Source organism: Podarcis melisellensis (genome assembly GCF_964234715.1).
Source record: "Podarcis melisellensis genome assembly, chromosome: 10".
Taxonomy (NCBI): domain Eukaryota; kingdom Metazoa; phylum Chordata; class Lepidosauria; order Squamata; family Lacertidae; genus Podarcis; species Podarcis melisellensis.
Genome location: NC_138542.1, coordinates 61,717,416 through 61,739,499, shown reverse-complemented (window position 1 = coordinate 61,739,499; position 22,084 = coordinate 61,717,416). Strand labels below are relative to the sequence as shown.

General features: G+C 45.2%; 1 protein-coding gene across 1 annotated transcript in view; it reads left to right on the top strand.

Moving 5' to 3' along the window:
* The window catches only part of LOC309378649 (1-phosphatidylinositol 4,5-bisphosphate phosphodiesterase zeta-1-like), a 46,931-nt gene extending 25,398 nt beyond the window's left edge, over nt 1-21,533 (top strand). Inside the window, exons 8-11 of the mRNA XM_081927135.1 lie at nt 5,437-5,609; nt 17,353-17,485; nt 20,343-20,492; nt 21,381-21,533. Of these exons, the coding sequence (XP_081783261.1) occupies nt 5,437-5,609; nt 17,353-17,485; nt 20,343-20,492; nt 21,381-21,469 (545 nt within the window). The 3' untranslated portion in view covers nt 21,470-21,533. The remainder of the gene's footprint in view (nt 1-5,436; nt 5,610-17,352; nt 17,486-20,342; nt 20,493-21,380) is intronic.
* Nucleotides 21,534-22,084: the final 551 nt, after the last annotated feature.

Here is a 22,084-nt window from a genome sequence, read left to right as displayed (position 1 = left end):
ATCCTGATCTAGATGGACCGAGTGCTTCCTGCACTCCTGATTTGATCATTAATATGCAGCGATGAAATTGGGCATTTTAAGTGCCCTCGTTAGATGCTGGTGTGTATTACTTCATTTACTTCAGTAAGCAGTTAGCCTGCCCTGCTTCTGCTTATTCTGCTGAGTAGGCCCCCTGGAAATCTGCCTCAAAGACCTGCCTTGACAGCACCACTGTTTGTACACATATTTGGAAATGCAGTAGACCAGCACAAACTGACCAGGGGCTTATCTACACCTCTTTTTTAATTTCTCTCCATTTCCTATCTTTCTAAAGTTCTAAATAATGCTGTTTTCACAAATATATGCATTTTCAATGCACACTTTCGCCTAATATTCACATGTTTGCACACAGGGCAGCAAATTTTGTAGAAGTGCAAATTTTGAAAAATAGCTGCATTTTTGTTTGCATGCTGTTTTGGGAATTCTGAATTTCCAGTGAGTCCGGAAATATCAGTTATAGATCAGCCTGTAAGGATGCCAGTTCAGAATCCAGAACTCAAAACAGTGACACCAAGAAGGATCCACACGCACACATCCCACACAGCATAACAAACCAAGGACTCTAAAATTCAGACATTTCTTCCTCAGATATAAAATGTGAAGTTGACAGCATGCAGTCAGTAGCTCTACATTTATCTCATAGGAAGAGAGAATAAGCCTCTTCTGAATTACTCTTAAACATGACTTGTGCCTCTTTGGGTCGGTATTTCTCTCTGGCAAACAATCAAGTTCCTTTGATTTTTTAAAAACCCAAAATCATTTATCTATTTTATGTGTGTCATGTTTGTGCTTTACTAGGCTGACTAGTGAATTTTCAATATGAGGAGCACCACAGTCCTAGACAAGGGAAGATTTTACTTCATGCCAGTGATAACTGTGCTGTCTTTTCCCCATGAATTATAATATCCTGTTCCAGGCAGTGTGCTGTTTTATTTCCAAAACTGCAGCAGCAAAACAACGGAAAGTGTTTTGAGCTTCTGAGAAAAGGAAATTCTGACAGTTTTGTGTTCAAGATAAAGACCAGTGCTTTATGATTAAACTGCAAGGAGGGCTTGGGTAGCAATTCAAAATGTTTAGACAACAGAATGGTGCATTTTCACATAACTTACATAGATTGTCAAGCATATTTTCAGTACAGGTGTTGTTGTTTTTACTATAATTAGGTTTTACTACTTATCGTTAAATTAGAAGAGCAGATCTTGTTTCTCTCTCTCTTTCATTCGACACTGAACAGCCGCTGAAGGGTGAGTGGGATCTGTCAGCTCTGCTTTGTAATTAATTCATAATTTAAATTTATTAGGGGTGCTGCAGAATAGTTAATTCAGAAACCATGGCTGTCCAAATTAATTATAAACAGGCACTTTCATGTATATTATGGCATTGGTGCAGTGCAAGTTTTCTAGAAAAAGAGGTGCCAGGACTTACTATGAACACCTCCCTCGTTCTCTTAGAATGGCAATGGCACCCACCTGAAAGGTGCTGGAACTGACTTCCAGTGAGTTCAGGCTGAGAAAAGCTCTGCATTAGTGCATACAATGACATAGAAGCACCTGAGCAGTTTTTCAGCCTGCACGGTAAGGGTTCCACCAACCCTGCTACCAGATTTGTCCCTGTGTGGTTGAATAAACATGCTAGAAGCATCTGAGAGAATGCAGTCTTTTCTGTGCAGCTCGTAGTTTTCTTACAGCTCCTTCAAACCTCATAGCACAAGGGAATTAAATCTGAAAGGCACTCAAGAATTCCAGGTAGGCTTTCCCCCGGTGTTTTGGCATGACTAGACCTCACAGAACATCCTATACGGAGACCATTGCTCCATCTAGCTCAGAATTGTCAACTCACATCCTTCCCAGCTAGCATTGTCAATGGCCATGGAGGATGGGATTGTAGTCCTGCAAAATCTGGGGGGCCACGTGTTCCCCACCTCTAGTCTACACTTAATAGCTGTGACTACCTAGGGTTTCGGGACGCAGGTGGTGCTGTGGGCTAAACCACAGAGCCTAGGACTTGCCGATCAGAAGGTTGGCGGTTCGAATCCCCGCGACGGGGTGAACTCCCGTTGCTTGGTCCCTGCTCCTGCCAACCTAGCAGTTTGAAAGCATGAAGTGCAAGTAGATAAATAGGTACCGCTCCAGCAGGAAAGTAAACAGCATTTCCGTGTGCTGCTCTGGTTCGCCAGAAGCGTCTTAGTCATGCTGGCCACATGACCCGGAAGCTGTACGCCAGCTCCCTCGGCCACTAAAGCGAGATTGAGTCGGCCCTTTACCTTTTTACCTAGGGTTTCAGTCTGGGTTGTTTTCCAGCCCTCTTTGATTGAGCTTGGGACCTTCTGCATGCAAAGCAAGATGCTCTACCAGTGAGCTATGGCCATTGGTTCCATTTCTGTGCGATCTCCACTCTGAATGGAACTCTAAAATCCATACAGAAAATTGGGAGCTGCAGAATTCATTGGTGTGCAGGTACCAAACTAACCCTTCAGTTTGATTGAAAAGTACAAATTCATAAAGTCCTGCTATATAGCACATGGAATATATTTCTTTTTATGTACATGCACCTAGGTAAATGGATTTTTCAAAACTTACTTTTTTACTGTTTTAATTGAAGTATGATGTGTTTTTTTTTTTTAAATGAAATTTACCTCCAGACTAAGGAACTGCACCCTGTGAATAAATGTGTCTCAGCATGTTGGATCAGTACATTTTCCACGAAGCCATAAAGCAGTCAGCTGTTTGAGGCCAATGTTTGCAAGGTCCTCTTCCACATCAGAGCATCTGAGGCTGGCGACGTATTAGTGATGCCACTGGGCCCTTAGCCTGTGGCCACACAGCTAATGCCAAGTGTTACCTGTGCTGTTGGGATTGTGGCAGAGCAACACTTGCTGCTACCACAATTTAAGGAGAGAGGTGGGGTTGGTGATCCGTTAGAGGAAGGGGGCGTTGTCATGTTGTAAGGTTAGGGGATTGAGAGATTGGCAAGGTTTAAGAGGAGTGGGGTAGGCTGGATTTGCCAGTAAGATAAGCAGGGGCACAGCCCCTAGTGCATGTGTGTATAGGTGAATGTGTGTGTGTGCAGTTTATGGAGCCTTTCTCTTAGTATAGTATGCGTTTTTGTACACACCATTGGCTAGAAAACTACATTCAATACGGGCCCAATTCAAAATGCTGGTTTTGACCTATAAAGCCTTAAATGGCTCAGGACCACAATACCTCAAGGACTGTCTCTTCCCATATGAACCTACCTGGACCCTGAGATCATCTTCTGAGGCCCTTCTTCGTGTGCCTCCTCCGTGAGAGGTCAGGAGGGTGGCAGCACGAGAATGGGCCTTATCTGCAGTGGCTCCCTGTCTGTGGAATGCTGTCTCCAGGGAAGTCCACCTGGTGCCTTCACTATACACCTTTATACCAGGCAAAAATGTTCCTTTTCAACTAGGCCTTTGCCTGACTTGATCTACACCCTTTTTAAAAAAATGCTGCCTCTTTTTTTTGGGGGGGGGGTCTGCTTGGGTTGTTGGTTTTGTTTTGATTTTATGTATTTGATATTTTATGTGAACTGCCCTGAGACGTTCGGGTATAGGGTGGTATAGAAATCAAATAAATAATAATAAAATAATAATAATACATTGCAAAATTCAGGGAATTTTCAATGGACGGCTGTGTTTCAGTTTGCATATTGTTTCAGAAAGTGTTGATTAGGTACATTTGCCTTTACAGTGGTACCTCGGGTTAAGTACTTAATTCATTCTGGAGGTCTGTTCCTAACCTGAAACTGTTCTTAACCTAAGGTACCACTTTAGCTAATGGGGCCTCCTGCTGCCACGCCGCCGGAGCACAATTTCTGTCCTCATCCTGAAGCAAAGTTCTTAACTTGAAGCACTATTTCTGGACAAAAAAAATTCCTTCCAGTAGCACCTTAAAGACCAACTAAGTTAGTTCTTGGTATGAGCTTTCGTGTGCATGCACACTTCTTCAGATACACTATTTCTGGGTTAGCGGAGTCTGTAAGCTGAAGCGTATGTAACCTGAGGTACCACTATACATGCGAACTGAATCTAATTTCCTCCCCATCACTAATGTTATGTAGACCTCAAAGGTTTTGGAAAACAGAAAGGTGGTCTAGCCATTCCCACCCAAATCCCCAAATCTTTTCATCATTAGAACAAAACTTCCACTAACTGAGGCACTGGACCACCCTTACCAGAGAAGTGGAACCAGTGTGGGCCAATGCCTGATAGCTGGAAACAACTTCTGTGGATAGGCAGGACAGGAGAGATTATGAGTGGATGGGTAAAAAGATTGTCATTGAGGACCTGGGCTGGAATAATTGCAGCTGGGCTGTTCTATAAATTATTTGGAAGCATCATGTTCCTGCTATGCATATGCAGCTAATTATCTTTGTAACCTGCCTTGGGAGGGTTTGCCTTGAATATTTCAAATCCTCTAAAACAAACAAACAAAGCTTACTCCTTAGTACAGTGTGTTTAGGATTGCAGCCGACATCGCTCTTGTTCATCTGTTGCAATTCCATACACTAGAGACATGCAGAGAATTTTAATAACTGGGAATTCCAGAGAGGTATGGCTGCCACTCTTCCATAATTTTGAAAGATTGGTCATATTTTTGGAGCACTGCTGCCCGCAATAAGCAGAAAAATTATTATAGATGGAGTTTGCACATACTGGTTTATGAAGGCAAAAATGAGTGTTTGAACAAACAAATCAGAGCAGCCTTCCATTTTATACATTTGGGGGAGGGGAGGACCTCTGGAGGCAGTAAAACTACAAAGCATTTTTTAAAAAGAAGCTAACAAATAAAAAAAGAAAGAGAAAAAAAGAAGCAGCAGCAAAATGTGTATTAACTACCCAGCACATGGACCAAGGGTGGGGCTTTCACATCATACAGTAGATGAGCTAGGTCATGAATTGATCCTTGCCATATGTGAAGCCAAACTGCTAAGGCACTGCTGCCAATAAAAGTTGTAGCCTTGTTACTGCACCACAGTAAAATTTCACCCACAGCCTTGCAATATACCCGGGTTTGCAAAACAAAAAGCATTGGATGAATTTACATAACCATGTGCTATGATCCCTCTTTCAAAGTGCCGTCAACTAAGGCAGCCTGATCAGTTAATTCCAGCCTGATCCTCTTAATGTCCTACTGATTTGCTCTACTCAGTCTGAGATTGGTTAGTTTGTCCATAATATGCTTATTTTAAAAATGGAAAACCTTCTAAGAAGACACCATAATAGCTGTATCTACTCAAGTGCTTTGAATCCATAGCTGGAGTTACTGTGGTGTGTATATTCAAGCAGCTTGCAGGGTGGATATTGTAAATATATATATTTAAATTGTAGCCTCCTGCTGTCTACCTTTCTGTAATTGAACATTCTGCTTTTTCATACAGTGGCCTTAAATTTCCAAACAGCAGGACTGCAAATGGATCTTCAAACTGGGAAATTTTTGGATAATGGTGGTTCTGGCTATATACTAAAACCAGAATACCTAAGAAATAGAGACACACAATTTACTCCACATGCTATATCTGCAAACTGTCAACCGGTGCTTCTTACTATAAAGGTCAGTTCATTTTGTTGATAACATTCTTTTATCTAATTTGCCAGACCACTTGTGCTTTTTTTTTTTTTTTTTGCAAATAAATACTAATACTTTCTCTGTATTTTCCACCTCAGCTCGTGATAAGCACTTCACGTAACCTGTACCCGATAGCTGATTGGTGTCAATTGGCAGCATAATTGCTGCCGAGCTGAGTTTAAGATTTTGTTGTTGACATATAAGTCCTGCACAGCTTAGGACTAGGTTATCTGAGAAGGAGGACCCTTCTACCTAGACCTGCTTGTTCCCTTAGGTTGTCAGATGAGGTCCTTCTAGGCATCTAGTAGAGACACATCTGGCAACTCGAAGGAGGGCCTTTTTTGTGTTAGCCCCCACATTGTATAATGAGCTCCACTTAAATATATGATGGGCACCTATGGTGCAGGTGTTCTGCAGCTTGGTAGATATTGAACTATTTACATGGGCACTCCCAAGCTCAGATCCTTAATACTGACTTTACCAAACCCTTGATATTCTGCGTAATGTTTTATTGTTATTGTGTTGTACTGGTTTTATTTTGTAAACTACCTTGTTATTTTTCACAGTGAAAGGTGGCCTATAGTTAATTTAAAATAAAAATGTGTACCAGCAGGACCCCTGTGCTATTGTTTGTATATGGTTCCTCTCTCTTTGCTTTCCGGTAGATTTGTGAAGATGCATAATAGCTTCAAGGCACTTACTCAGCTATAAACATGATTCAAGTCACACTTATAGATCAGCCATTATGAAATGTGGAGGAACGATACACACACATATATATATTGCTGCAGTCCCACTGATTCCAGTGACACTGCATAAGCAGTTTCTGAATTTTCCTCCTAGGAATGTGCAAAGGGAAGTCCTGGGGCTGATGCAAGTATGAAATGAGTTGATTGCAAGGGGATATGCCTACATTGTCAAATTGTAGGTGCTAATTAAAAACTCCTGTTTGCTCAGGTGTCTGGTGGCACTTGATTGACTACCTGCTCTGTTTTATACTTACTGTATATTACCTGCTTCTTTTTTTAATTTGTGTAATTATTTTTAATTGATTAATGAATTGTTTTAATCAGGTTGTTGAGACAGGTGGAATATAAATATTTTAAATGACTAATGAACAACCATCCAACCAAATAGCCTTGGCTGCAGCAAATACCACTTTAGCCTCCAAAAGTTTGTGCATTACATCAACAGGATACAGGTTTTAAAACATAGATAGCTCCAGAGCAGCCTTTCCCAACCTGGTGCCCTCCAGATGTTTTAGACTACGATTCCCATCAGCTCTAGCTGTGCTGGTGGGAACTGATTGGTGTTCAAAACAAATGGAGGGCACTAGCTTGGGGAAGCGTTGTCTGTGGAAAGAGTTAGAGCCCTTAGCACACCCAGAGCACAACAGGGTTTTTATTCCAGTGTATGTTTGCTAGTCTCTACCTGGTTATTAACTAGGGATGCAGGTGACACTGTGGTCTAAACTACTGAGCCTCTTGGGTTTGCCGATCAGAAGGTCAGCAGTTAGAATCCCTGTGATGGGGTGAGCTCCTGTTGCTCTGTCCCAGCTCCTGCCAACATAGCAGTTCGAAAGCACACCAGTGCAAGTAGATAAATAGGTACCACTGCGGTGGGAAGGTAAATGGCATTTCTGTGTGCTCTGGCACTCCTCAAGGTGTTCCATTGCACCAGAAGTTTTTTAGTCATGCTGGCTGCATGACCCAGAAAGCTGTCTGCGGACAAATGCCGGCTTCCTTGGCCTGAAAGCGAGATGAACACCGCAACCCCATAGTCACCTTTGACTGGACGTAACTGTCCAGGGGTACGCTACCACTTTTTACCTTTACCTGGTCACAGAAATCATCTCTATTTATTTTTGTCCGACTTTATCCTTTGATTATTCCAAAGCTGCTTGATCTGGCTCCCATACTGGTGGTTTGTTCTGCCCCGTGACTTAAAGAGCTCAAAAACAAGAGCTTACCCTTTCCCTGCCTGTTCTGTTTTGTTTGCCTTTGACTTCATAAGGACCTTGCCCCCACAGCTGGTGCTGCTGATCAGATGTCCATCCATCTTAGTGATGGATGCTGGAGAATCATGGTGGCTAGAGGGTCAGGTTTGGATATGGAAAACTCTGCTTCAGATCCCCTCTGGACTGCAAAGTTTAATGACTGGTTGTAGGGATCTTTTGTGAACTGCCCCACAGGCATGTTGTGAGGCTAAATGGCAAACTGACCTCCTTGGAGGAAGGTTTAGGGCACATTTGCAGCATGTTCCAAATTTCTTCAGACGTTGCTGTAAGTGGCCTCAACTTTGGGTTGCTTGAACCTGCAGGGCACCATCCAGTTAAATCAGGGCTTGCACTCAGTTTAGTAATGCGGTCTGAATCCATTCCTGTACCTTACTGCTTTCAGAAGGCAGGTCGGCTTTCCTCTTATCAGCTATTGTTTTTGTTATGATGAGATTAACCAGCTTATTTTTCACATATAACCTATAAATATCATTTGTGTGCTAAAACTTTGTGAAATAGACCTTTTAGTTCAAGCTGTGAGGCTCATACATAGCAGTGGTACTGAAAAATTGCCAGTCAGAACTAAAATAAATCACACCTGCTTGATTTATTATCTGTAATATTTCCTTGTGCTTTTCCTCTGCTTGCTGTTGGAAATAAATACCTTGAGTACCACAGATGCTGAGACTAGCTTCTTGCAAATGCTATTTAGTCATCAAAGGCATTTGGCACATTATTAAATACCACTGCTGTAGTTCATTGTCTTGTTACACAGTTGCCATTTTGCCCTGCATTTGCAAACGTGACAACGAGCCAGCTTTGTAACACCGATTCAGATTTTTAAAAATGCACTCAAAAAGTTTGCCCCACTTAATTAATTGCAAGAAGAAGAAAAAAGACTGAAATATTTTGTTCATGCCAGTGTGTGCTTTTAATTAAGAGTAATTCTTCACTTAAGTAAGGACTGTCTCTCTGGTTTGATCCAAAAAACACTTAACATGTTGCAATTTTACTGGGCTTTGAGCCTTTTGTTTAAGGGAGCTGCTGCAAGGCTAAGGGAGCAATCCACAGTCCCAGCCAAGGAACAGTAGTGCTGGGCAGAGGGACAGCAACACTACGGCATTCAAAGTTCTGCTCTTGGCACTGGCCTGCGTAGAAGCCTATTTTACGTTTTGCTAGCTCTAGGCTTCTGCTGCAGAAAGGCCCAGTTGGGCCCCATCTGTGGCTGCCAGGAGGATCCATGGCTGGCTCAGCTCTGCCACTCCCCCCATCCCCACAAATTTCAGGGCCTCCTGAAGGAAGCAAACACCCCGGGTAGGTTGTCAACAGCTTGTGCTGTTGGTGGGCACAGCAGAAACAGCCCCCTGCCACCTGTGGAGCTGTTGGTGGTGGAGAAACCTCTGCCGCATCCGAACCCGCCGCTCCCTTGCCCAGAGGAGTACAGAACCACGGTTTAGGGTTGCTCTGCAAGGAAGTGAAGTGGGAAATCCCTGGTTGAAATGTCACCTCTGTCATGACCTCACTAGATTGCCTTGAGGAAGCCAATGCTCTCTCTGTCTCAGTGTCACTCCAGCAGTATGGTATAATAATACTTAACCTGCTGTACAAGGTTATTGTAAGCACCCTGAGATAATGTACCCCAAGCCCTATATCAGTGTCGAAGTATTATGACTATGATACTCCAGGCATCCCTGCCTTTTCAATGAAGTTGCTTGAGCGACTTCTCTTTGTTGCCATTCTCCCCCCCCCCTTTTAGTGGCTTTTGGTCCACCCCTCTTAGCCCTCTGACATCCCATAACCCTTTTTTAATGGGTTTTCTGTAAATGTGTAGTGCCTCTGCTTAAAACGTGGGGCTAGGCTTTGGAATGGGGTTATTACATTTAGGAGCCAGAACACAGCTCAGTGTATGCACATACCCATATCAATAGCTCTACTGAGACTGAGTGAGTTTCTTTTTCTCCAGTGAAAGGTTGGGAAAGACTATAAAATGTCTGTGGGGTTGTGAGGAGATCAGGATTGTTCAAGGTCAGAGAGAGAGAGAAGGGATTAAGTAGGTGGTGATTGAAGCAAGTGATTAGTGAATGGGTAATATGTACTAAAAAACACCCCTCTAATAAGACAGTTTTGTGGTGGATCAGTTGCTAAGAGATGTGATGAAATGAAATGCCCTTGCAATATAGAGAGTATTGCAGTAATACTAGGGCCTTTTTTATGAGAAACTAAGGGCATTTCCAGTTGACCTATCGAGCATTCACCCTGATTTGTTTGCAGGATGATTAGACGACATTGATTGTTTATTGAGAATTCATTCTTATTTGTTTGCATTGAGGTTAGATGAGTTTGTGTCAAAGCATATGTAAACTCATACGTCGCAGTGCCTTTTCCCATCGTTTTCTTTATTGCAAAAGTCCGATCTTTTGGGGAAGCGGGGTTTTTGCACAAGACCTCCCAATCAACTATAAAACACACAATTTGAATTTGCCAAATATATGTTTAAATTCCACTTGAGAATAGCAACTGTCTGGCAGTGCCTAAGTCTGAGAAATACAGGCATGGAAACACCCTTTGGAGCAGGATATAAGATGTGTTGCATAGCATTCTACTCAAACTTCGCCTGATATACTCTGAGAGAAGACTTATGGGCATTAGCTTTTGCAGGATTGGTCTAACTATACAAAAGAGATTTATGCAAATAACAAGCAAAGCAAGAAGCCCATCTAGTACCAAGGACTGAGTATATTTTGCCAGTGACAAACTGCTGCTGTTATCCATTGGGATTTTCAAAAGTGGTGTTGAAATCATAAGTCATCATTACTCGGTATAAAATATAGAACCGTTGGTACACACTGTGATTTGCAAAGTAGCATGAGCAAAAAGGAGAAGTATTTGTCCCAAGAAGCTTGTTGCAAGCAGCATTCTGTCAGAACAGAGACAAAAAGAGGCACAGAAGATGGAGAGGAGGGGAAGTGCGGAAGAAAAACATGCTCAATTTCACTGTACTTATTTTTACTTGCAAGAGGGAATGAGGACCTCCTCTTACCTAGTTACAGATCCACTTGGGGGTCTTGGGTGCAGAAAATGCTAAAGATTGCACATAAATGAAGGAAAACAGAAGCTCATACTAGGCATAATAATAATAATAATAATAATAATAATAATAATAATTTATTATTTGTACCCCGCCCATCTGGCTGGGTTTCCCCAGCCACTCTGGGCGGCTTCCATAGAAACCAGAAAACACTAAAATATCATACATTAAAAACTTCCCTGAACAGGGCTGCCTTCAGATGTCTTCTGAATGTCAGGTAGTTGTTTATCGTTTTGACATCTGATGGGAGGGCGTTCCACAGGGCGGGCGCCACTACCGAAAAGACCCTCTGCCTGGTTCCCTGTAGCTTTGCTTCTCGCAATGAGGGAACCGCCAGAAGGCCCTCGGCGCTGGACCTCAGCGTCCGGGCAGAACGATGGGGGTGGAGACGCTCCTTCAGGTAAACTGGGTATATTATATGTCAGATGTGTGGTTTTTTTAAAACATTCTTTTTAAAATGAAAAGTGGCCATGGGAATTGTAATCCCAAGTGGAGGAATAGCAGGTGAGGAGTTTCTTGATCCTTTCCCATTGTGATGGGATGATGAGCTGCTTGTGCGTAAAATGCAAGTCCCTCAGAGTTTGATCAGGTTTTCAAACCTCTGCCTGTGACGGAGCCCCTCCGGCATGGCTGCGTCAATCGCTAGTAGAATCCGAAAGTGGTTGCTTTCGGAATCGTTTCCAACATAAAAGCTCTTTAACGGAAACACGTCTTCTGGACTCTCGGCGTGACAGTTTCCGGCTAGGAGTGGGTGTCCCTATAGGAGGTCCTGAGACCTCCCCACTGTTTTCGCTGGAAGCGTCTCTGACCCATCCCTCCGACTCACTTTCCCTTGGAGTTCTTGCTCGCCCTCTACTGGTTCCCTCTTCCGCTGCTACTTCTCTCTCAACCTCAATGAGCCTTTGCACCTCCGGTTCTTCCGATGGCAGTTCCCTGACATCCACCTCCCCTCCAGGGCCCCCTTCACCCCCTCCCGTCTCCTCCCCTACGGGCGGTGAGGAGGTAAAACCCCTGAAAGAACCTCCCTCATCTTCCGAAGTCTCGAACACTTCCCTCCACTTGTTGCTGTCCCTGGTCTCTCGGTACTCTTCGTCATCGGAGTCCACTCCCTCTTCCAACTCCGACTCCGCGAACCCTTCCAGTTCCTCTTCCTCGTCGGTGGTGCCGAAATACTCCCTCCTAAACCTTGCTACTGGCTGAGGTTTCCTCGGGAATCTTTGGTGGAACGTTTCTATTAAAACCTCGTCATTGACTTCCTCTGCAATCACCCAGGTGTTTTCTGACTCCGGTTCCCCTTCCCATGCCACCAAATACTCCACCTGATTTCCCTTCCACCTGGAATCGAGGATTTCCGCTACATGGTTGCGGCGTTCCCTCTCTTCCAAGGCTGGTCCCCTGACGTGCTCCCCTTCACGTCCCCCCCTGTATGGTGACAGTAACGACCTGTGGAACACTGGGTGCAATTTCATGTGGTTGGGTAACCGGAGTTTGAAAGCCACCGGGTTGACCTGCTGAATGACCTCAAAGGGTCCCAATCTTCTGGGCCTCAATTTCTTACAACCCCCTTTGAACGGCAACCCTTGGGTTGACAGCCACACTTGATCCCCCACCCTTATGGTTTCACCTTCCCTTCTGTTCTTGTCTGCCTGCTTCTTATATTGTGCCTTGGCCCTTTCTAAGTTGAGCTGGAGCTGATGATGGATCGCTTCCATCTCTTCTACAAAATGTTCAGCCGCTGGGACGCTCCATCTCTCCCCTCCTTCCCCTGGAAATGCCCTGGGGTGACACCCGTAATTAGCCAAAAAGGGGCTCATCCCTGTGGACACATTCTCCGCATTATTGTAGGCAAATTCTGCCAGCGCCAACTTTTCGACCCAATCGTTCTCTCTGTCATTGACATAACACCTCAGATATTGTTGAAGAATGCCATTTGCTCTTTCCGCCTGCCCGTTGGTTTCAGGGTGCCGGGCAGTTGAAAAATTGACTTCCACGTGCAGCAAGCTCATGAGCTTCCTCCAGAACCTGGAAGTAAATTGTTTGCCGCGGTCTGAGATCACCCTCAAGGGAGCCCCGTGCAACCTAAAGATGTGTTCTACAAACAACTTCGCTGTTTCTTCCGCTGTGACTGCATGTGAGCATGCTACAAAGTGGCACATCTTAGTTAACAGGTCTACTACTACCATGATGGCTGTTTTCCCCTTGGACTTCGGCAGATCCGTCATAAAATCTATTGATACCGCTTCCCAAGGCCGTTCTGGTGTGGGTAATGGTTCTAATAACCCTGCCGGTGCCCTTCTTTCCCCTTTGGCTCGCTGACATTGGTCACACCCTCTTACATACTCCCTTACATCTTCCCTCACCTTGGGCCACCAAAATTCCCTGGTAACCAACCACATGGTCTTGTGTTGCCCAAAATGTCCCGCCGTGGGGCTATCGTGCAACTGCTTGAGTACTCTCCCCCTCAATTCACCTTCGGGTATATACAGTGCCCCTTTGTAATACAATGCCCCATTTATTTCCTCAAAACCTCCGGGGCTCTCGCCCTCCCCCCTGAGACCTCTGAGCTTATCCTGGGCATATTCATCATTTTCCGTTTCCTCTACCAGTTCTCGTTGCCCCACCAGCGCCGCCCCACACACCCAGCGGTCCTCAGGGATGACATGTCTCTCTTCGATCGCCCCCTCCCCCTCCCAATACTCTGGTTTGCGTGAGAGCGCGTCCGCCCTGACGTTTTCTGGGCCTGGCACATAACAAATTTCAAAGTGGAATTTGGAGAATTCCTGTGCCCATCTCACTTGTCGTTGGTTGAGCACTCGAGCTGTTCTCCAATACTCTAAATTCTTGTGGTCGGTGCACACTTGCACCTTGTGTTGTGCCCCAATTAATAAATGTCTCCACCTCCGGAACGCTTCGTGAATGGCAAGTAGTTCCCTGTCATACACCGTGTAGTTCCTCTCGGATTTATTCAGCTTCCGCGAGAAGAAGGCACACGGTCTCCACTCCGACGTACTCCTCCCCGGTTGAAGAAGTACCGCCCCTACCGCCCGGTCGGACGCATCGGTTTCCACTCTCATGGGTTTTCGTAAATCCACATGCAGAAGTTGTTCTTCCGAGGCGAAAGCCCTTTTCAGTTCTTCAAATGCTCGCTCCGCCTCTGCCGTCCAAACAAATTTCTTCTTGCTGCTGAGGCAGTCGGTGATGGGCGCCGTCAAGTGGGCAAAGTTCTTGATGAACTTCCGATAAAAGTTCCCAAACCCCAAGAATCTTTGCACATCCTTCTTGGTCTTCGGTGTCTTCCATTCCAGTACCACTTGGACCTTGCCTGGATCCATGGCCAATCCCTTGTCTGACAAGCGGTACCCCAGGAATTCCACCTCCTTGGTATGAAACTGGCACTTCTCCAGCTTCACCCACAGCTGGTTGGCTTGCAGCCTGCCCAACACTTCTCGAACGTCCCTCACATGCTGCTCCTCATCTTCCGAATACACCAACACGTCGTCTAAAAAGGCCACACAATTCTTGTAGAGCAAAGGTCCCAGAACGTGGTTAATAAAAGCTTGAAAGCACGCGGAGCCTCCTTGTAGACCGAAGGGCATAACGAGGTATTCAAAGGCTCCCAAAGGGGTGAACATGGTGGTCTTCCATTCATCCCCCTTCCTTATGCGTATCAGATTGTACGCCCCCCGCAGGTCCAGCTTTGTAAAAATCTTTCCCTTCCTTACCCTGGTCAAAATGTCATCAATTCGGGGCATAGGGAAAGCCAGGGGTTCCGACACTGCATTCAGGGCCCTAAAGTCACACACAAGTCTCGGCTTATCTGTGTTTTTTTTGTCCACAAAAAACACTGGGCTGCCCCCCACCGCTCGGGACTCTCTGATGAAACCTCGCTTCAGGTTTTTGTCAATGAACTCCCTCAGCTCCTGCATCTCCCTGTCTGACATGGCGTACAGCTTGCCCACTGGGAGTTGGGCCCCAGGGAGTAGGTTGATTTGACAGTCAAAGGGTCTATGCGGTGGCAGTTTGTCTGCTTCCCTTTCGCTGAATACGTTGCTCAGATCTGTGTATTGCGGGGGCACCTTCCCTTTGTCCATTACTTCCATCCCGGCTAGGGTGACTCTGGCTCCTCCCGGAACCTTCCCCTCCTTGCAGTGTTCTAGGCAATGCGCTGACCCAAAGGAGACCACCCTCTGATGCCAGCCCACTAGCGGATCGTGTAGCGCCAGCCCGCTCATCCCCAAAATGATGGGAGCTCCTCCCAAGGTGGCCACATTAAACGCTATCCGTTCGGTGTGCCTTGCCACCCTCATTATCATCGGGACAGTCTGTTGGCTAACTTCTCCCCCCAACAGCTCTCTGCCGTCAATCGTAGTCACCTGCAAGGGGTTACTTAAAGGGATGGTCTGTATCTGGTGCTCAGCTGCAAACTCCTTACTCATGAAATTACAGGAGCTGCCTGAATCCAAAAGCACCTTGATCTTTAGTGGGTGTCCGTTTGGCAGTTCTAGTAACACCTCTATCACTAAAGCAGGTCTGGGAGGTTCCGGCGTGGGCACTTTCACTGCTCTTTGGCCTGGCTGCTGTGCCCCGACGGTGGCAGCCAGGCGTTGGCTTTTACTTGCTCCTTGCTTTCCTCTTCCTTTTCCCCAACAGCTCCTGCCATCCCTTGCCATTCCTTTCTTTGTGGGCAGACTCTGGCAAAGTGCCCTGGCTGTTGGCAGAGATAACATCTCTTGGCGCTCTTTCCCTCCTTCTTCCGCCCTTCACTGGGATTTGAAACTGCGCGCGCCCGCGCTGTTCCAACTTCCATCGGCTCTGCCGGCGGGAAAGGTGGCTCTGGAATGTCTGGAATGCGGAGCTCCCTCCAACGGTCTCCTTTCCCTTCCCGCTTTTCCAAAGCCCTCGCCTCCTGGCGCGCTCCTATGGACAGCGCAGATTTAGTCAGCTGATCCATAGACTCCGCCCTGGGCCCCCGGGAAAGTTCATCTTTGACGGCCGAAGAAAGCCCCTCTTCGAAAAGCATCTGGATGGGTTCCGCCGATAGGTCCCACCCCAATTTATGAATCAGCATAGTAAACTCAGTCCAGTACTCACGGACAGATCGGCTTCCCTGCTGGCAAGCCATTAACTGCCTTCGCACCACCCCCTGCTCAATGTCGCTGGAAAACATCAGGTCCATGGCACGAAAAAACTTCCTCGTGTCCTTTAGGATCTCATTATTCGCTGCCATCAGGGGTCTAACCCAGTCCTTCGCCCCCGATTCGAGATGGCCAATTACAAAAGCCACTCACGATTCCTCGTCGGGGAAGTCATCAAACTGCAGGTTGAGAGCGTATTGCATCTCTGTTCTAAAGGCATGATAGTTCCTGGGACCCCCCCCCCCGAATTTCTGCACCAATCCTGGCACCTTTCTGGCGAGCGGGGTGGTTTTCTCCTTTCCCTTTTCTGCATCCTGAGCCCTCCTCTCCTCAAGCCTCGCTGTTTGCAGCGCCAGCTGGATCTCCAACGCCCTGTACCTTTCTTCCAGGCTTGGACCCCCTCCAGCTGCTCCTGCTCCTCCGGTTCCGGCTGGGTTGCTCATGATGCCTCTCCCTGCACAAGCTGGCTTTCGGAGACTTTCGGATTGCTGTGATGGGATGATGAGCTGCTTGTGCGTAAAATGCAAGTCCCTCAGAGTTTGATCAGGTTTTCAAACCTCTGCCTGTGACGGAGCCCCTCCGGCATGGCTGCGTCAATCGCTAGTAGAATCCGAAAGTGGTTGCTTTCGGAATCGTTTCCAACATAAAAGCTCTTTAACGGAAACACGTCTTCTGGACTCTCGGCGTGACAGTTTCCGGCGAGGAGTGGGTGTCCCTATAGGAGGTCCTGAGACCTCCCCACTGTTTTCGCTGGAAGCGTCTCTGAGCCATCCCTCCGACTCACTTTCCCTTGGAGTTCTTGCTCGCCCTCTACTGGTTCCCTCTTCCGCTGCTACTTCTCTCTCAACCTCAATGAGCCTTTGCACCTCCGGTTCTTCCGATGGCAGTTCCCTGACACCCATGTAGTCATTTTTTCCCCCATTCAAAATTGCCCTTCCTCTTGCTGCTTTTCCATCTGTGGTGATTCGATAACATGTATATGGGAGGAAAAGAAGCTTGGAATCCCCAGTGTTACACAGAAAACTGAGAGGACATGATTAAGCAGCCCCTCCCTCCCACCACTCCTCTTGCCCCAATAGCAGCTCAAACACTTGTTTTTACAGCTGTTTCATAGTTAAGGGTAAATAATGCTCAATTAGCTTTGTCCTGTATGGTGGGCTTCCCTGTCTGTTTTTCAGTAAAACCATTGATGCTAGAATAATAATCAATTGCATTTTACAGTGGTACCTCAGGTTAAGTACTTAATTCGTTCCAGAGGTCCGTTCTTAACCTGAAACTGTTCTTAACCTGAAGCACCACTTTAGCTAATGGGGCCTCCCGCTGCCACCGCGCCCCTGGAGCACGATTTCTGTTCTCATCCTGAAGCAAAGCTCTTAACCCGAGGTACTATTTCTGGGTTAACGGAGTCTGTAACCTGAAGCGTATGTAACCCAAAGTGTATGTAACCTGAGGTACCACTGTATATCCCAGTTGAAGCTTATGCACTGTTGTTGTTGTTTTTCTGTGCAGCTTATCAGTGGTCATCAGTTACCACCTAGCAGTCTCTCCAGGAGTAATAAAGCTGACCCCCTAGTTCTAGTAGAAATTTATGGTGTTCCGGAAGACCATGCAAAGCAACAGAGCTGTGTAGTTAAGGGCAATGGTAAGTGCAACAGTCTATTGGTTGCGTAATGTTTCAGTAATTTAGGGATTTAACTCATGGGCTTACATAGCTTATCAAAGTTTTGTCTTTGGCAAAACTGGGCCTATATACAGAAACTGTCTGGGCCTATATACAGAAACAGCAGTGCATGAATTAGTAAGGAAAGCATGAATGGTACATACACACACAGACAGAGTTCTTATATGGAAAATCTAAAATTCCACTATTTGAATGAATTAGAAAGGACAGGCTAAAATACATACATTTACACGTGTATGGGGAAAAGTAGAACAAAGGAAAGATCAAGCTTTGTTCTAATTGCATTCTGTGGAGGTGGACAGGTTTGTTTCCTGCCTTCATTGTTTACGTCAGAGCTGTAAGTGGGCAGTGGAAGAAAACAGACAGAGAAAAATGCAGGAATTTGTATGTTTGTAGTAACAGTATACCTCTCTTTCTGTGTTTTTGCTTGTCCCTAGTTGTCCGTTGTGGTTTTTGTGCTTCTTCTGGGGTGTGTACAAATGTGTGTTACTTGAACAGTTGAGCCACGACAGAAGCATACAGGTCCCCACACTGTGTACAGACATACACACACTTTCGTTTGCGGAAACAAGCTCATAGAAAGCCGGTTCTTTAGGCTGGCAGCCCAAGCCAGCCGTGTGCAGCGCTGATTGCCTGGTGCCTGCAACACCACAAATTCCCCTTTCCTTTTGGTGATGGGTTGGGCCAGAGCCCAAAGTGGGTGGAGCAATAGATAAATATTTTACTTGTATGTAGTAGGCTGCATTCTACATAACCTCACACATGCCTCTCTGTTCTCTATCTGGACAAGCAGGCGGCATTGTCAGAGTTCAAGGACACATTCCATCCAGGCAAAAACACTTGGGGAATGAAGTGGGGCCACTGGGGGGGGTATGTCTCTATCTGGGGCAGATGGAGAGGTCTCTAGGCCACATTTGGTCCCTGAGCCAGAGGTTTCCCATCCTTGTCATCTATAGAAACTGACCTGATTGCAGGTGAATCTTGCTTCAACACTGGAGATGAGGCAATGCCTGAGGACAGCAGACTAGTTTGGGGGAAGCAGGGCAGACAGTGGGGAATGCATCAAGCTGTGTCCTCCTGCATCTCACTGCAACTCTATAGGATCTGCCTAGTGATAAGGCCATCCCTGCAGGAAAGTCTGTTTCATCCCGAGAGCTCTTTCTTCTTCTTCTTTGGCCATCACCCGTGGCTGAGTAAGATGGTCTACCATAAACATGGTTTTAAAAGTGAGTCTGTAAGTGACTGTGGAGGCCAGTTCCGGACCCACACATCCTTCCACAGTGGGGACTTCCTCTTACCACGTGAGTTTGAGCATCTTCAAAGCCCGTGACACCTTTGGTAAAGTCTGTTTTCCAATTGGAGCACTCACAGGCCCGTGTTTCCCAGTTGTCAGTGTATATACTACATTTTTTTAGATTTGCCTTGAGAGAGTCTTTGAACCTCTTTTGTTGACCACCAGCATCACGTTTAACATTTTTAAGTTCGGAATAGAGTAGTTGCTTTGGAAGACGATCATCAGGCATCCACACAACATAACTAGTCCAACGAAGCTGATATTGAAGAATCATTGCTTGGACACTGGTGATCTTTCCTTCTTCCAGTACACTGGCATTAGTTTGCCTGTCTTCCCAAGTGACGTGTAAATTTTTATGGAGACACTACTGCATCTAACTCCTTGCAGGCTTCCCACAGCCAACAGGTTGGCCACTGTGAGAACAGGGTGCCAGATTAGAGAAGCCTTTGGCTTGGTTGCTTTCTTAGGCTTGCAGTAGGAAAAAAAAATCCTGGCAAATGTTTAAAGTTGTGTCTTTTATGCATCCTTGGTGTCTTTCCACTATCTATCTGCAAAAAAAGAAAGAAAAGAAGCATTACGACAAAATTAAGGGAGGAATCAAATCACTGTGTCACTCCAAATGGTTCACCTCATTATGGTTCACTGCTGGAAACTGTGCATAGTTGTGATTAAACTAAAAAGAAGAAGCCTGTCAGTGGATCATTTAAATTCCAAAGGGACAGCTCCACTGCAGTGTAATGCCAGTTTTAACATCAGGCAAACAAGACTAGGTGTAGTTGAATTTTTCAGCTTTCAAATTCCCAAAAATGAGGCGTGCTAAAAAAGTTGGAACATGACTTGAGAATTCAAAAGATATTTTGGTTAAATTAATGTAATTTACTTTTGCTTGGTAAGCAAAACATGTGTAAAATTGCACAGAGATCACTAAAAATGATTGCCAAGTACGTGCAGTTATATGTTACCATTATTATTTTATTATTATTTAGCATTACCTGACATTTTCAGAAGGTATAAATTAAAATTCTCTAGTTTTCCAAAAGCAGTTTATGTGCTTCTTCATCAAACTTAAAGCAAGCTAAATGTTGTCCAATCATAAAAATAATAATATATATTTAAGACGACATTGGATGGCGATCAGTGATGGATGCTTTAGTTGAGATTCTTGCATTCCAGGGGGTTGGATTAGGTGACTTTTAGTGTCTCTTCCAATTTTGCAATTCTACAATATTCCCCCAGACTGGGACTCAAGGTGGTTTACAGATAAAAAAATAGAAAAGCATAGATATAAAACAGGAAAAGCTAAAAACATAAGAAGAGTTTCTACTTAGCCAGCCTTTGTTTTGCATTTGTGGGAGCATTTCAGACTTGTACTCCTGCAATCAGTGAGAATCATCAATGAACAGGGAAAGAAATAGGAAACAAATGGAGGTTTTATTTTTAGTGGTCAGTGAATAGAACACAATTAGCAATGTAGAGTTGTTTTAACAGATCATTGCTTGTCTTATATTGCTTTCTTTATTTCAGCTTTGAGTCCCAGGTGGAATGAAACATTCACATTTAACATCCAAGTTCCAGAGCTTGCCTTAGTACGGTTTGTTGTAGAAGATCAGCTTTCTCTCACTTCCAATGACTTCCTTGGGCAATATACTTTACCACTTCTGAGCATGAATAAAGGTATTAGTCCCCGTCCCCCCGTCCCCATGCACAAATCCCTAACAACAAATTTTTCTCTTCTTGATTATGATATGCAACATAGCCTTAAATTGAGTGCTTCCAAGGTACAGTGGTTGTGTTACTATCATTGCTGAAACCAGACCTGTTCAAAAAAATGCTGTGGTGTTACTATTTTTAACCATGTTAGTTGGCTAGCTTTAATTTGTGACATTGTGCAGAACTGAATGGGGTGTTAATTGCATTACTTGTTGAGTCCTCACTGTTCCTAAAAGTGTGAACTCTGCTTTCCCTTTTATACAGATCAACAATGTTGTCTTTTTATGTACATCCTTTTGGAATTTCTGCAATCTTCATTTATTTCAGCTGCAGGAGCTGTCTTGTGCTCTACCACATGCTTACTGTGTTAATACTTACAATTGTAGCTGACCCTTCTAGGTGAATGTAGGGGGCGGTTAATACATTGGTTCACATACAGTTGTTTTAGGAGTGTGCAGGTCCATAATGGTGCTTACAACCTATTTGTGTGAACCGGTACCTCCATGTTGACTGTATTTCTGTATCCGTCCTGATTCCCAGGATGCCACTGGCCACATCTTCAAGGTTGCAAGCCCAGTGACTGCTCTGTGCGCTCATAGGTTCTTATAGGAACATAGGAACTTGTCTTTTAGCAAGTTAAACATTGGGTTCTTGCTCTGCACTGTCTACACTGATTGGCAGTGACTCTCCGGGGATTCAGGCAGAAGTCTTTACCAGCCCTACCTGAAGATGTGAAGAGGACTGAACATGGCTCCCTCCTAGGCTCCATTTCTTGGGACAGAACTAAGGTTTACATGTCTTTGTGAATCGCTTTGCCTGTAATCCACTCATTCATTGCTATTGCATTTACAGGTTATCGCCAGGTTCCACTTTTTTCCAAACTTGGTGTCAACCTGCGTCCTGCTTCACTCTTTGTGCATATTTGGTACTTTAACCAATAATGTTTGCTAACAGAGCTCCCTCAGCAGCCTGAATCCTCAATAAAGAAACCATGGTTTAATAGTACTACTTTGTTACTGTCATAACTTATTTTTACTTGTGTGAGCCAATGGTATTCAGTATGCATAAAGGCCATATGAAAGTTGCTTTGCTGAATCATTGTTCTGTGTCAGTCACAACAGCCAAGTCAGATCATAGCTGTCAAGCGTCCCTTATTTGAAGGGACAGTCCCTTATTCCAGTGCCATGACCCGCTGCTGTCCCTTATTGATGGATGTCCTTTAAATGTCCCTTAGATTATGTCCCTTAAATTTCAAAGGAAGCAGCTCCTCTCCCTCTCTACCTGCCGGCCAGGGAGGAGGGAGGCTCCAACTGTATTGCTTGGCTGCGTTGCTCACCCAATAAGAAGTCTAAGAACAACTGGGGGGTGGAGCTTGCATGCCTTGTGCTGATCAAATCAGCTGCGTTGCCTGGGGACTCGCCTTTGCTCAGCACTTCCCAGAGGAAAGGTGACGGTGGTTTTCCTTGAGGCTTTGTTTGGCTGCTGGCTGGCTTTCTGCCTATGGCTCAGAGGGGCTCAGAAGTTGAACATACCTGTGCTGAGTGCTTGGATCGGAA